Source organism: Carettochelys insculpta, chromosome 7 (assembly GCF_033958435.1).
Source record: "Carettochelys insculpta isolate YL-2023 chromosome 7, ASM3395843v1, whole genome shotgun sequence".
In the NCBI taxonomy this organism is placed as follows: Eukaryota; Metazoa; Chordata; order Testudines; family Carettochelyidae; genus Carettochelys; species Carettochelys insculpta.
The window spans coordinates 71,437,946-71,454,117 of record NC_134143.1 but is presented as its reverse complement, the minus strand read 5'-3'; the positions used below and the strand labels follow the sequence as shown (position 1 = coordinate 71,454,117).

General features: G+C 49.5%; 1 protein-coding gene across 4 annotated transcripts in view; it reads left to right on the top strand.

The window, feature by feature from the left end:
- PDCD11 (programmed cell death 11) overlaps positions 1–10,857 on the top strand; it is a 51,265-nt gene extending 40,408 nt beyond the window's left edge. For 3 of the 4 annotated variants that reach the window (XM_074999229.1, XM_074999228.1, XM_074999230.1), the window contains 10 exons: positions 86–208; positions 729–851; positions 1,897–2,077; positions 2,857–2,967; positions 4,853–4,996; positions 5,730–5,980; positions 6,698–6,866; positions 7,993–8,146; positions 8,801–8,966; positions 10,334–10,857. In XM_074999229.1, the coding sequence (XP_074855330.1) occupies positions 86–208; positions 729–851; positions 1,897–2,077; positions 2,857–2,967; positions 4,853–4,996; positions 5,730–5,980; positions 6,698–6,866; positions 7,993–8,146; positions 8,801–8,966; positions 10,334–10,505 (1,594 nt within the window). In that variant the 3' untranslated portion in view covers positions 10,506–10,857. The remainder of the gene's footprint in view (positions 1–85; positions 209–728; positions 852–1,896; positions 2,078–2,856; positions 2,968–4,852; positions 4,997–5,729; positions 5,981–6,697; positions 6,867–7,992; positions 8,147–8,800; positions 8,967–10,333) is intronic. The other variant, XR_012646198.1, reaches the window with a different exon arrangement.
- The last annotated feature ends 5,315 nt before the right edge of the window (positions 10,858–16,172 follow it).

The window sequence follows — 16,172 nt, the reverse complement described above, 5'->3', positions numbered from 1 at the left end:
TTTGGGTGATTTTTCAGGACCATCAGAATACGGAACATTCAGTTGCAATGTGGGTTTTCCTCCTCCTCCTCTCTCTCCTATCTAGGACAAATCCAAAGAGCAAAATCAAAGTGGAAGATCCTGAAATTACCTGTGAGGAGGATGTTCAGGAAGGCCAGCTGGTCAGAGGCTATGTCAGATCTGTCAACCAGTCAGGGGTGTTCTTTAGGTGAGTAGCTCATGCCTAGAGAAGTGCATTGGGCCTTGTAGGCCATAGGTCTATGCATGCACCCTTGTTTTGTGTTGATAGCGCTAGAATTCAAAGCTCTGCTGTGTCTCTGACAACGTAGCACCACTTGCCAGCGTGAATTTCATTCTGCAAATCAGAATTATTAGTGTTCCCTGTGAGCTTGTAAAGTTCATAGGAAAAATGGCATCCTGTCTAACATGGAGCAGATCACATGGGAGGCAGGTGCTGTGCTGGCATCCTATACACAGTGCTCTAGTTGTCCATCACTCCCAATCTGCAGCATCCTCCGCCGCTCCAGCTCCACCCTTCTGGCTCTGCCAGTGTGCTCCAGACTGACTTGCTGTACTTGTTCCTCTGCTGCTTTGTCTTGCCAGTATTGGAGGCGGCCGCTAGCGATGGTGGTTTGGTGAGGTGCACAGGGCCCCATAATACAGCCGCTGTGATGGTGAAGTTATAGACACGTGATTTCACTGATGCGATTCTGACTCTTTCTCCCCAGTTTGTCCAGCTCAGTTGTGGGCCGAATCCAATTCCACAACGTCGTCCCCTTCTTCATACCGAAACAATCCCTGTATGAGCAGTACGTGCCTGAGGGGAAGTTCCTCACTGCCAAGGTCCTCAGGTAGGTGGGAGGCCCCAGCAGGGTAGTGAACTGACGCTCTGGGGGAAAGGGGGCCACAAGAAGGGGTGATGCATACCTGGGCAATCTGGAGAGGTGCAGAGACAGGGAGATGGTCAGTGGTGTGGAGGCTGTCCTACTAGGGGAGGATTAGAAGAGTTTGGTTTGTTTAGCCTGAGGCCTCATCTAGACATTAAGTTAATACGTGACAGGCTGGGACGGGAGTAGATCAGGACACACTTGGGATCTTATTGTGTGTGGTAATAGGATCCACATGGCCAGTTACTGCGCAGGAGGCTGGTGCACTGTCGACTTCCTCACCAACTTGCTCTCCAGACAAGCCCTTGTGAAACGAGAGGGGCTCGGTGCTCTCTATAGATATCCCCCAGGAAAAGGGGATAAACCAGAGAGGAGGAAGAGCTCTTGAGGCTAAAGGATGAAGCTGAACACCTGGGAATAAACTGGCTGTGAATACATTGTAGGCTGGAAATTAGAGCAGGTACCTAATGATCAGCAGAGTGGGGTTCTGGAGCAGCCGCCTCCTAGGAGTGTTGGGGGAAGACAAGCTAACTGGTTTCAGTTTATCAATGGAATTGTTTGAGCGCAGGGAGTGAGGAGGTGAACTTGCCTGCTGATCACTTAGATGGTAGTTAGAGCTGCAGGAGACTCTGACTGGGGCAGTCATCTGATCTGGGTGGGATTGTGTTCATTTGGGCTCATTAGCCAGAGCTGATCAAGAAGGCCTGGGAAAGAAGTTGGGGTGAGGGAAAGAGGAGCAGAGCTCACCAAATGCGAATAGGTGGGGCCAGGGGAAACTGGTTGGGTTGGTGAAGGGGATTCCGTGTCCCTGGACACACACCCTGTGGAGTCTGCGTGATTTCTGAGGGGAGGAGCCTGGGAGTGGCACGAGGTTCACCTGCAGTAGCAAGGGACTGAACTCGGTGACCCAAGGGCTCCCTTCCCGTCCTGGGTGCCTAAAGCTCATCCATGCACAGCAATTCATGTATTCCTCGTTTCCTGTTCTCTTCCCCCTGGACATGTGCCACAGTGTAAATCATAAAGAGAAGCACATTGAGCTCTCTCTCCTCCCTGCTGACACCGGGAAGCCAAGCATCCTGCCTGAGTCACTGGGGCTGCCACCCTGTGACGCAGACAAAGGGAAGGAGAAAAGAGAGGAGTTCTTGAAGCTGAAATCAAAACGGAAGAGAAAAGTCTCAGGAGGCAAACAGGTAGGTGCACAGGCCGGAGCTGGCTTCCCAGAGTAGGGTGGGTTGCTTTGCTGGCTAAGGTGCCTTTCCCTTGCTTCTGTTCCACTTCACCCTCAAAGCAGGGCATTCTGGATGGTAAAGCACAGCTGATTTTAATAGAAACTAACATGAAGTTTTTATGGATTAGAAAAAAGAACTCTGGTCCATAACTCTTCTCTGCTGCAGATACTGCCCTAAATCAGGCTGCAGGAATTGCAGCATTACATTGTATGAAGCGGAATTTCTGACTGCACATGGAGGACTTGAACCTGGGACCTCTTGCTCTCAAAGCTTGAGTCTCAACAGCCAAAGCTATAGCAGGCTTATTGACCTCTGTGTGGGATCAGGCACCCCTGAAGGGGGATGGAGCGCCACACTGGCCGTGAAGCTTACACATGTACCTCTAGACGACCTATGTCATGGCTGCCCCGCCCCCTGAAGTGTATGTATGCTGGGAAAGAAAATCGTTGCACCACTCCGCCCCCCCACAAACCTCCCGACTTACATTCCTGTATCTTGAATTCTCTGGCAGGCGCCGGGGCACAGGACCTGCCAGAATTTGACCCAGAACAGTTGCTTTGACCATCTGTGTTGCAGCTTGAGGCCTGACAAATTTGTGACTTTTGTGGCTCAAGCTGTACGTGTGTCTCTGTGTGATTGGGGAAGGTGGCGGCTGGCCGTGGTCAGTGTTGGATGTTTACAAATAGACTTCTCTTAAAGTCACTTTCCAGTGGTTCACCATTTCCCTGCTCTTGCTGCAGGAGGGGAAGCCAAGGAAAAAGCGAGCACGGGAGACTGAGGAGGATGACAGCGGTGTTGAAGTCTATTGCCGGGAGGAGGAGGAGGAAGAGGAGAAAAAGGGGGAATCCAAGGTGAGAGGACATGGAGGAAGAACCGCATCCCTGAAGAGCAGGCTGTGAGGAAGCAAAAGGGGTGTTCGGGAGGATGGCCTGGGGTGGCTGAGGTGGGGGCTTAGGGTATGTTGTTACAAGCTACTTGCTTTTTTAGGCCCATGGAGATGTGTGAGGCAACAGGCTGTGTTAGAACTTTTGCTCTGACATGCTTTGTGTCAGGTTGCTGGATCTCTCTTTATACACTGATGATAGAGAGCAGCTCTTCCCCTCTGTGCTTAAAAGGAACTGCATCAGCAAGGAGCAGACCTGTGGCTCTATATAAGGTTGGTTCCTAATGGTCCATAGAGAGGCAGGTCAGTGCACTGGGAGCAGAGCCCTGAAATCCAGAACTGGAGTCCTTTGACTTCGTGTTCTTCCCCCCACCTTGGGGTGATTCTGGGCATTTTAAACTGGGTAATAAAGGTTACAGGAGGGCTGGTGAGTGCTGGAAGAGAGACCGTCAAGAGAAAGCAAACTGATGTGGGTGATTCTCCTAGTCTCTTGCCTTTATGGGCACTTGGGTCTCTTGTCATCCCTTACAAGAACAGGTGTTTTGGCTTCCAGGACCTGGCCAAATTCGGCCTGAGGGCTAACTGCAATTACAACTGGAAACAGTATGTTTTGTGTTCTACTCTGCTGTGCTGTCAAGCAGCCATCATAGAATCACAGAATGCTAGGACTGGAAGGGACCTTGAGAGGCCATCGAGTCCAGCCCCCTGCCCTAATAGCAGGACCAAGTACTGTTTAAACCATCCCTGATAGACATTTATCTAACCTGTTCTTAAATATCTCCAGCGATGGAGATTCCACAACCTCCCTCGGCAATTTATTCCACTGTTTGACCACCCTGACAGTTAGGAACTTTTTCCTAATGTCCAACCTAAACCTCCCTTGCTGCAGTTTAAGTCCATTCTGCCCTTGCTGCCTCTTGTTCTATCCTCAGAGGCCAAAAAAAACAAGTTTTCTCCCTCCTCCTTATGACACCCTTTTAGATACCTGAAAACCGCTATCATGTATCCTCTCAATCTTCTCTTTTCCAAACTAAACAAGCCCAATTCTTTCAGCCTTTCTTCACAGGTCACATCCCCTAATCGTTTAATCATTCTTGTCGCTCTTTTCTGGACCCTCTCTAATTTCTCCACATCTTTCTTGAACTGCGGTGCCCAGAACTGGACACTATACTCCAGCTGAGGCCTAACCAGCGCAGAGCAGAGCGGGAGAATGACTTCTTGTGTCTTGTTCACAACACACCTGTTAATGCCTCCCAGAATCATGTTTACACTGTTAACTCATATTTAGCTTGTGGTCCACTCTAACCCCTAGATCCCTTTCTGCTGTAGTCATTCCTAGACAGTCTCTCCCCATTCTGTATGTGTGAAACTGATTGTTCCTTCCCAAGTGGAGCACTTTGCATTTGTCCTTATTAACCTTCATCCTGTTTACCTCAGACCATTTCTCCAATTTATCCAGATCATTTTGAATTATGACCCTACCCTCCAAAGCAGTTGCAACCCCTCCCAGCTTGGTATCATCTGCAGACATAATAAGCGTACTTTCTATGCCAATATCTAAATTGTTGATGAAATCATGTTCCTCCCCAGAAGTGCTTGCATTCCAGAAGTGATGCCTATCTCTATAAAACATCCACATATATACATTTATTTATCTATGGGGTGGGGGGCATGTCATGGTTTGAAAGTTTCTATATAAATGCAAACAAAGTGCTCCGGAGCAATGAGAACAAAATTGAAATTCTCAGGTTTTTCTCACTGCTTCTCCCACCATGGCCCCAATATGTTATGGCCAAGTTTCCTCAGACCGGAATGTAAAGCCAGTGGTATCTCTCCTCTCCTCCTTCTAACAGGAGCGAAAACGTGCAGAGGCTCCAAGGCTGCAGGTTTCTAGTGGCTTCACTTGGGACGAGGGTTTAAGTGCCCTTGAGGTGCCAGTATTGAATCATCAGGAGGAGAACTCAGACAGCGAAGAAGAGGAAGAGACACAGACCACGGTATTGTATCCTAGCAGCGTGGAAGCTGCTGTATCTTGCCTCTGATCGCTCACCTTCTCTCTAACGGACAGAGCCTTGTGTCAGATGGCAAAGGCTGCACTAACCCAAGTGCTTATCTTCTCCAGTTGGATGATATTATGCTCCTTAATGTGGGTGAGTGAACCCGAGAGAGGGGAAGGTGATGATCTTTGAGGGATAGCATGGATGGGTGTTGTGGCGTGAGGTTGGCTTCTTTCTCACAGCCCTACCCTGGCACTTACGCCATCCTTCCAATCCTGACCCCATCCCCTGGCGTTCTGCCAGTGCACCTCAGTCTTGACCTTGCCCCATCCTTCCAATCCCCAGGCTCTCCAGAGCCATGCTGTACACTGAGGATGTAGCAGTGGTCTCCAGCAACCGTGGGGTGAAATCACTTTTGAGTGGGACTTTGAAGTGTAAACTCTGCAGTCAGGGGTGTCAGGTTAGGGAATGAGCTCCCTCCCCGATGTGCTTTGAGGGGAAGGACTATCCCTCCCCGCTTGTGCTGCTGCTGGTTTGAGACAGCTTCCGGTGCAATTCTAAAACTGTTTCATTTCCTCCTTTCAAAAATTGGCCCAGTCTGTTGAATAGAAACCTCCCCAGTCCTCCCCCATGCCTCAGCATATGGCCATTCTGCCTCCAGTGCTAGCTGGGCCCTGAAGAGTTCCAAAGTGCCACTGCCTCTTCTTCTCACCCCTTTCCTTGCCTGCCTCAGAGGAAGAAGCAGATGAAGAAGGAGAAAGAGCAGGAGAAGCAGCGGGTGGAGAAGGAGCTCTCCAAGATTGAAGCTGCCCTGATGGACCCCAGTCGGCAGCCCCAGACGGCGGACGACTTTGACCGCCTGGTGCTGAGCAATCCCAGCAGCTCCATCCTGTGGCTGCAGTACATGGCCTTCCACCTCCAAGCTACGGAGATCGAGAAGGCCAGGGCCGTGGCAGAGAGGGCACTCAAAACCATCTCCTTCAGGTAAGATGTTTCCCCCTGGCATGGGAGGGCAGCAGCCGGGTCTGCATATGCCATTGGCACCTTTACTCTGCATAGGCCTCAGAGCTGTGTCTGGAAATGGAGCGTGGATCGCCAGCTACCTGGGTGGGGCACACAAAGTGCTGCTCTGGCAGCCCCCTCGTCCCTGAGGGCTGCAAGTCTCCGCTTGCCTTGGTTGGGGGAGGACCCAGGCTGAACAGCCGCAGGGGCCCTCCAGAGGTCTGCAGCCAGCCCGTCACACTGGGATCCAGTTAGCGCTGCAAGCTAAGCAGTGCCCAGCCAGGGTATTGCTGGGATGGGAGACGTGCAGGAGTGAAAGGGTGCTGCAGAAAGAGGAGCTGATCGTTCCATAGGCACCAGTCTTCCCTCTGAATCTGCGTCCCAAGGCAGAGCTGTGGTTCTTCCATAGGTGGGACCTAAAACTCTTCTGGCCCTTTTCTTGAGAGTCAGGGTGTTACCCTGGGCACTGTGGACTTACTTCAACTCAAATCTATATATTCTACTGCCTTTAAATTCTCCAGGCAGTTTCAGTTGGTTACACAATTCTTCCTCGCTTCCTCTTGCCCAGTGCCCTGTTACTGTGCAGCATAAAACCATCATCAGACGCTACCCCGGAGGGGGTTGTGTCTCAGTGGTGCAGTGAAAACCTGCAGGGTTTGGAGTTCCCCCAACAAAGTTCTTGCCCTGTTGTGCTTTCAGGGAGGAGCAGGAGAAACTGAACGTGTGGGTAGCTCTGCTGAACCTAGAGAACATGTATGGCACTGAGGAGACACTGATGAAGGTTTTTGAGAGGGCGGCTCAATACAACGAGCCCTTAAAAGTCTTCCAGCACCTGGCTGACATCTACGCCAGCTCAGAGAAATACCAGGTCGGTACTTTGGACCGCTGATGCGCTGAGAAGCAGATTCCTTCCCTGCAGAGGACGGCTTTTTTTTCCTTCCTTAGAAAGTGCCTGGCCGAATCTAATTTTTGGGCCCCAGCTGGGTGTATATGACAGCCATCCAGCTGGAGCATTATGGTGCAGACCTGCCTGACAGGCTGGAGCAGCATGGGAGCTTGCCGTGGCTTTATTTCTTACATGGGTCTAAGGGTCTCTGGATTTGGTGCTCCTGGAAGTGGGAGGGACCAGTCACACTGATGAGAGCTGGATCTGTAATGCACGTGCTAGGAAACTTCCCGCACAGCTGTGCCATTGTGGACCCCAGTCCAGACCCTGCAAGCTCTCCTGGGTTTGGTTTGGTTGAGCAGTGATAGATGGGCATGCCAAGCTGGCCCTGGAGGCCAGGCGGGCAAATGCCAAATTCAGGGTCACTTAAGCTCTAAGCATGCATCTCATTCCTAGTGTGGAGAGTGGAAAAGGCCCTGTGTGTTAACTCTGCTCCAGGGATACTGTTTCCTACGTAGTCTGAAGCCACAGAGTCAAAATCTATCCTTTTGGGGAGGTAACATGGTCATCAGAGCCAGGCACAGGCATGGGGTGGGAAGACCTGGGCTCTGTTCTTAGCTTGGCCGTGAGTTGCTGTGTGATCTTGAGAAGGTTGTTCCACTGCTCTGAACTCCAGTTTCCCCATCTCTTTTAAAAAGGGTGGCTTTTCCTGCCCACCTCTGTTAAATTGCACTGGGGACTGTAGTGGTAGAGGTGTCCCAGCCATAAGTTGCAAGTGTAGATGCAGCCGACACCAATGAAGAGGGTTTTCCATTGGGGGTGAGAACATGAAACAACCAAGCAACAGCAGCTATGTCAGCGGCCACCTTCTTCTGCTGATGTAGTTGGTGTCTGCATGGAGGTTAGGCAGGTGTAGCTCTGGCACATGGGAAGCGGATTCTTCACACCTCTGACTGATGTGGCTGTGTAGACCTAGCTTTTAAGTGTAGACCAGGCCTTAGGGATCATGGCTGGAAGGCTCTCTGGAAGTCCCAGACTCTGATATATGGTGGTATGATCCGACCCTGTGTTACATTGACCTCCTCTTTCTGCGCTCCTCTCTCTCCAGGAAGCAGATGACCTGTACAACAGGATGCTGAAACGTTTCCGCCAGGAGAAATCAGTGTGGTTGAAATATGCCACCTTCCTCCTGAAACGAGGCCAGATTCAGGCCACACACCGACTCCTAGAACGCGCCCTCAAAGGCCTGCCAGATAAAGAACGTAAGTGCCCTGGGGCTGGCATCTCTCCCAGTCCAGGGTCTGTATCATCCTTCCTATTCCTTGGGTTCCTGCTTCTTAGGTGGCTTGTTTGATCTTTGGCATCCTGCAATGCTCACAGCTGGGACGAAACAAATAGGTCTGCAACCTTCTGATGCCTGGCAGTGAGCGGGGAGAGACTTTTAGTCAGGATGCCAAAGTCAGTCCACCGGGAACACTGAGCCATGGAATCAGCTCACAGAGATGACCTTGTTTTTTAAGGCCTGGGAACCACCACCCAAAGTCAACGGCCTGGCATACAGGTTCTGCCTCTGGCATGGGAAGGGTGGTGAGTAGGCCCTGCTGGGATTTGAGTCATGGATCTCGGGGAGCCCTGGAAAGTTGAAAGACAAGGGAACTGTGCCTAAGACTTCCACTCCAGGAGAGACCCGAATAAAACAGATGGGAAATGAGATGCTGTCGGCTCTGGGGTTGCAGATCCCCATCCCAAGCAAAAGCCTCTTTCTTCGCAGAGGCTCAAAGAATTAGCTGCAGACAACATTGTCCTTGCAACTGTGGGCAGTTGTCTGTATGTGTTTGCAGGAGGTCGGGGGGAAGGGAGGGGCAGACGCCTATGCTGGTGTGTGTAGTGCTTTGAGGGGTGTCTTCTCATTGTAGATGTGGATGTGATTTCCAAGTTTGCCCAGCTGGAGTTCCACTTTGGGGATCCTGAACACGCCAAGGCCATATTTGAGAGCACGCTCAGCAGCTACCCAAAACGCACGGACATCTGGTCCATCTACATAGACATGATGATCAAACATGGCAGCCAGAAGGAAGTACGGTGAGTGCTCGCGACGCTGTGGGGAAGGGAATGGTGAGGGGGCGTACAAGGCTCAAAACTTGCCCCCCACAGTATGGGGCGGTGTGGGAGGTCCCAGGTCAACAGCGAATCCATCCTGGTGATAGGGGAAAGCAAATGGGTCTGGGCTCATGTTTGCTGGAAAGGAGGAGAGCTTGACAGGCTCAGTGGGCAGACTTGGCTGGAGCTTTCATAGCAATGTGGAGCCAAAAACTAGAGAATCGATCTAAATCTCCGAGATCCCAGCAGATCTGCGCAGCACACAGGGAAATACTTCTGGACGTCTTTTGACCTCTTTACTTGCTGCTTGGAGCATTTCTCCAGTAACCAGTTTTGTATGTCTATAAAGCTGAGAGCAGGGGACTGCCAAAGACTGAGGAGCAAGCGCCTAGTTAATTTCTTTATGTCATGCGGATGCTCTTTGCACTCCACATGGATGTGGTTCCTAGGAGAACATATTCATCTCCCAGCCCTCAGGCTGGGTCACCCCTCGTCATGCAAGGAATCGTACATCCGTGCTAAGCAACAGTGAAAGATGATCAACCCTTCCATTTTACATTGTCCCAGAGTTAGTCTTCGTGGGATTAGATTTTTATTGGTAAATATTGATAAACCTCAACTTCACCGCTAGCACAAGCCAATGACTGATGCACAGAATTTCCAGAACGACCGGGGGAGGGGGACACTTATTTTTTGTTTTGAGGCTAATTACTTCATATATTGTGACGTGCCTTGGTAATTTGTGCTTTACCTTTTTGACTCTTGAACATCTACGGTCATTAAATAATTAGTTTGGCCTCTTCTCTCATCCCCCTATAATTATCTGTGCCTGTGAACATTTAAATTGGTAACGTATTAAAAAATGCTTCAAGCCCATAATGGTGCATCACTGTAAAAAGTTAAAAACCCAAAAATAGGAAGAAAAAAGACTGACTTGTTAAAAAACATAAAATGGAATTTTGTTAAGTCTACCCAGGGTGCAACAAGGGCTACTCAATGGCCTAAGCTTTGGAGGCTGTGAAAGGAAACCTTGCTTGCCACAAAGTGTAGCCAACCTGGTAGCATTCCCTGAGCTTGGGTGAATACCGTGGGCTTTAGAGAAAGAGCTGTATAATTTCTTCAGCAAACATGGTAGCTCTGCAAGCAACAAGGAAGGGGGCTTCTGAAGCATGCTTATTCGCGGGGATCATCTGATCTTTCGTGCAGCAACAGGCTAAGTGCATGTATTGTATTTCCTTTGCCTTCCACTGACCGCGTGACCTGTTCTGCCTGTTGTTCAGAGGCAGAGTCTCAGGCTTGCAGGTCTCGTGCCCAATCCATGTTCTGAATGGGTGTTCCAATTCTTCTAGGGACATTTTTGAGCGGGTCATTCACCTGAGCTTGGCAGCGAAGAGGATGAAGTTTTTCTTCAAGCGCTACCTGGATTATGAGAAGAAATACGGCACCTCAGAAACCATCCAGGCAGTGAAAGCAGCAGCGCTGGAGTATGTAGAGTCCAAGAGCTCACTTGCCGAGAGCTAGCTCCTGGAACAGAGAGACTGAAATCACATGGCAGTCTGCCTGAGTGTGGTGCTGGAAGGGGAGCTGCGCAGTAACACTCTGTCTGTGTCCATAAATGTTGCCTTTCCAGAGAGAACCAGCAGCCAGCTGGATTCAGCAGGACCAAACTAGGATGGGAGGTACAGACTGTAAGAAGTAAACATTTACAGGTGCTTTCCATCTTACCCCACTGTGCAAGGGACTTTTACGATGTGGATGATTTTGGATCTAGTTATTTAAATGCTGATTGTTTTATAACCAGGAGAAACAGTGACGGTCCATTCTGCTCTCCTGTCAGAATGGAGCAGCTTGTGATTCCTCGTCATTAAATGCAATGATATGGCATAAGTTTCCTTCTCTTTCATGCCCCTCACTCTTCCCAGCATCACTGCAAATGTTCTCACCCTTCACCTGCATCAGTCTCTTTCAAAATTTGTCTTCAATGTCTTTGGGCAGCCAGCAATTTAACACAACCATCTGTGTGACTAATTCCTCTAAAAGCCTACAGCCATCCAATTAAATCAGATCCAGTGCTCAGGAGCAATTCTAGGGTGACAGTCCCAGCCTGTGATGGACAGAAGTTAGAGGGGAGGCTGCCCCAGCAGCTGTCTGAGAGCTTATAAAACCGAGAGAAGAAACCAAGTGTGCTGTGCTGAAAAATAACCAATCCTATTTTAGCATTTTCATACTTGGAATAGGACTGCCTGATTAAGGTTCTGATATGGCTGTCATCAGTGTAGTATCTGAATCCTTCTCAGTCTTTAATGGATTTATCCCCTCATCTACCCACTGAGGTAGTGCAGTGTTGTTACTCCCTTGTACAACTGGTGGAGCTGCGACACAGGTGGAGTGACTGGCCCACGGCTATGCAGGAGACCTGTGGTGGAGCCTGGAATTGACCCCACAGACTTAGCACTATAATCACTAAACCACTATCTACAGGCCCTGGTGTTTCATGCAAGTGGTGATTCTTAGAGACCAGCTTTCATCAAAAGGGTCCATACTAGGTCACAACACAAAGAAACCTCCACCCCCACTGCCAGCTGCAAGAGAAGTTGTGACCGTTTGGTTCCTAAGCCAGTTATTGAACAAAAGGACAGGTAGTAACTAATACTTCTCTAGAACACGTTCCAGCGAGTTCTGAGCAAAACCTCCATGTGTTGTCCTGTTTTTAAATCCACTTATCTCCATAAGATTAAATCAATAATTAGATTCCAGTTATAGCATCAGGGAGTCGCAAGTTCTTTTGTGCTTTTCCAGCTGAGGTGTTGCACATCTACTGGAAGAGCCTAAGTCCAAATGCTGAACCTTTCTTCACGAAAGAAAATGTGACCTCTTCCATTTACGGGAGAACAGTGTGTCAGCAGGATCTGTCATTGTTCCCTTCTAAGTCTGGGAACAGTCCAGAGGCACTGAAGCAACATAATCATTCATGAGATAAGAGGAAAGATCCTTTCATGTATTAGTAACAGGTGAAAAGAGAGGAAGCAAAGGGTAGAAATAAAGGGCTATTTTTCACAATGAAGAGTGGTGAATAGCAATACTGGGAGCTGTGCTCTTTAACATGTTCATGAATGATGTGGAAAAAGGGATAGACAATGAAGCGGCTAAGTTAGGAGATGATACGCAATTGCTCAAGGTAAGTCCAAAGCAAAGTGAGACGTGTTACAAAGGAATCTTGGAAAGCCAGGTCATTGGGCAGCACAAAGGCAGATGAAATTCAGCATTGATAAATGCAAAGTAATGCACACTGGAAAATACAATCCCAACTGTACATACAAAACAATGGGCTGCAACTTAGATGTTACTGCTCAACACGGAGATCTTGGATTCCTTGTGTGGATAGTTCTCTGAGAATGTCTCAGTTTGCAGTGGTGGTCAAAAAAGCTATGAACAGATGGGAACCTTAGGAAAGCAATAGACAGTAAGAAAAATGCAGAGAAGGGCCACAAAAATGAATTGGTGTGTGGAACAGCTTTCATATGAGTCAAGATTAAAAAGCATGGGATTGTTCTGCTTCATAAAGGGATGGCAAAGAGGAGATGTGATTGAGGTCTAGATATACTTATGGATGGTGCGGAGAAAGTGAGTAAGGAAGTGTTGTATACCTCTTCATGTAATACAAGAACCAGGGGTCACCCAAAGAAATTAATAGGCTGCCATCCTAAAACAGCCGTAAGGAAGTGCCTCTTCATACCACACCCCATAACGATGTGGAACTTTGTTGCCAGTGGATGTTGTGAAGGCCAGCTGAGTTCAAAAGAGAATTAGATACACTCATGGAGGCTCGCTCCATCAGTGGGTGTTAACCAAGATGGTCAGGATTGTAACCCCATGCTTTGGGTGTACCTAAACCTTTGGCTGCTGGGTCTGGATGACAGGGGTATGGATCACTCGATAATTGCCCTGTTTTGTTCATTCCTTCTGAAGCCTTATGGTGCTGGCCATTGCTGGAAGACAGGATCCTGGGGTAATTGGACCACTCGTCTGACCCAATACTGGCTGCATTTTATCCCTTCCTTTTTCTATAGAGAAGGAAGAACATAGGAAGGCCGCCATGGCCCAGATTGAGAACTGTCATTTTAGGACGTGTCTATGCTTACCAGAAGATCAACTTCTTCAGGTCGATCTTCCTAGGTTTGATTTTGCGCACTTAGTAGGAGCATATCAGGGCTCTCCAGTCGACCTCTGCACTCCTCAGTCTCACAATAGTAAGGGAGAGTTTCTCCTGTCAGCCTCCTTCTGGGAGGATGGCCAGGTAAGGTGATTGTAAATGAGCTGATTCTAGCTAGAATTGCATATCTACAGTCGACTTTAGCGTCTAGTATGGACCTGGTCTAAGGCTTGTTCTGGGGCCTCAGGGTCAGTAGGGTTAATCTGACAGGTGGAATTATGGGCCCTTCAACATGTTACACACTACATCAGTGCAAGCTAACATTGTGACGCTTTTGTTTAACCTTTAGTGAGAAGGTTGGGGGTTGTAATTAGTTGAATCTAAGATTAATTTGTGATCTTTAAAGCAAATCTGTGTTTGCTCTTTCCAGCCCCTAGTCAGAGGCAGTGGAAATGAATGTTGGCTATGGTGCCTGTTTGTTAATATTTCCCTTGTTTGTGGAGGTCTCCTAAGATGGGGGAACAGCCTGTTCCTAACTGAGTCTTGGGTATCCTCCATCAGTACAAAATCCATGCTGAAGTCCTAGCAGAGGTCAGCAACCGGCAGCTCTGGAGCTGCCTGTGGCTCTTTAAGGAGTCACTTGTGGCTCCAAGCTCTGACTCCTTTGCAGTTCCAGATGGTGGAATTAAGTTTATTGTATGTCCAGTTAACCCTCTGTCCAGCCAGGTGTTTACAAAATCAGAAAATGTCTGGGATTTTGCTCAGTCCCTGCAACTCTTTCTGCAGCCCTGGAGTTTTTCCTGAGTTGCGTTTGCCTCAGCTCAAGTTACAGCTGCTCCAGCTAGTCAGCAGGGAGCAAAGTCAGAAAAGGAGCGGGCAGGAGTGGAGCTGTGCTAGGGGATAGTAGAAGGGTTCCTCCCGCCTTTTAATTTAGGGAATGGAGATCAGGATGGGGATGTTTCAGGCTGGGAGTTTAGCCCCTCCAGCCAGTACCATGTTTGCAGCCAGCCAGCCCAGGCAGTATAGAATCATAGAATCATAGGGCTGGAAGGGACCTCAGGAGGTCGTCTAGTCCAGCCCCCTGCTTCATGCAGGATCAGCTCCAACTAAGTCATCCCAGCCAGGACCTTGCCACTCACTGACAAGGTAAACACTCTCCTTGTGGGGATGAGTTCAGGCTGAGAGCAGGCAGAGTGTTTGCAGCCCAGCTGTGAATGGAGCCAGCCAGCCTAAGGATGGAGAGAAGTAGCTCCAGGGTAAGCTGCATTGCTACATTTGCCAGACAGAGCTGCCTTAGCCTGATTGCTGTACAGTAACTGTCAGGGTTTTGAACATTGTGCTCAAATTAATTAATACGGAGTTTTCCCCAAGCTATGGACTCAGGGGAGCAGGAGAGAAGAAACGAAGTGTTCAGTTTGGATGGCAAAAGGATGCTCAGGGTCACTGTGGGCTATTGCATCCTCTTCCACCTACTCCCCTAGGTCTGTGATGATCTAAGGCTCAGGGTCTGTCCTCCACTGATGGGCTTTTAGCTTCCCTTCATGCTCTGGGCTGTAGAGCCCAGCAACTAGGATGCTTGAAGAGCACGTTTGCCATAGGCTGCTAATGGGGATCAACCATATAAGTTTTTCATTTTCCCAATATCCCTGTGAGACAGGAAGAATTATTAAACCCGTTTCACAGATAGGTAGAGTGTCCATCCTTCCCGTTATTTGGTGAGATGGTCCCGTATCTGGGAAGCCAAAAAGGCATTGTACTTATTTTAGAAAAGGAACTAATTGTCCCATATTTTCTGCCAGCAGATGCAGCTGCTGGACAGAGAGCCGGGAGCTCGCAGGTTAGCCTAATTTCCCCTTCCCCAGGGCTCGGGGAAGTAGGGGGGAGCACGGGCAGCTGCCCTGTCCCTGCTGCTTCCCTGGGGCTCGGTGAAGGTGCGGGGGAAGTGCCACGGCTGCCCTGTCCCTGCAGCTTCCTCGGGGCTCAGGCAAGGGGAGAAATGCTGCAGCTGCCTGATCCCTGCTGCTGAGGCTTGGGGAAGGCGAGGCAGAAGCACCGCATTTGCCCTGTCCCTGCAGCTTCCTCGGGGCTCCCGGGAGCGCTGTGGGCTGCCATAGCTGAGGGCTTGGGGAGGATGGGCGGCTGCTGCCTCCTTCCCAGATCCCTGGGGTGTGGAGCAGCCAGGAGGAGCCACCCCATCCCCCCAGTATCTCCCTGTCCCGTCTTTGGGACAGGGAGCTACAGTTGCCCTACAGATGGGGCAGCTCAGGTTGTGAGAGAGCCAGGCCTCACAAGTGCTGCAAAACTGTGTGAAAAACGGGCCTGGGCTAACCCCGGTTTGCTGCCAGCGTGCTTTGAAAGCCACTCTCAAGCTTGGTGTGCCATTTATGGACGTCTGCTTAAGCTGAACCAGTGAAATGCTGGAAAGACAATTAGTGTCCAGATGCCTCCGCTTCAGCTGTAAGCACTGTGAAGGGGGCATGAAGTTTCATAACATGGGCACAGTGCAATCAGCCTCCGCCCTGTGGCCCCTGCTGGCTCCCCTCCTCACCCCCGCCATTGCCAGAGGAGCATGGAGCACAACTTATGGGTAACTGACGCTCGCCTCTGGGGCATTGGACAAGTTGGGGGAGGGGCCTTGTTAATTGCAGGGACAAAAATTAGGTCCCAACTTAAAGGGTGCTGACCCCTGCTAGACTGCGTACTCCTAAATTGACCCCCTTTGGATCGCCAATTGATAGGACTGATTTTGGAGCTTACTAGGACTCAGAAACGGGTTAAATATTTGCATGGATGGGGCATTACAAATTAGTGTGTGCGTGCTGCTCTTAAAAGAGGGGGTGACAAATAGTACGGTTTGACGTTATTTATTAAGGACTGTTGTATTCCCACGCATGGCGGCTCTCGAAGGATGGATTTTGGAACTGAATTTGAAAAAATGGCTCTTCTTGCTATTTTGGTTGCAGACCTCTGTCCTAGTTGGTAACCAGCAGAGCCCACAGTTAGAAGTTACTGGAGTGGTGTTGCTATTGCTTGTT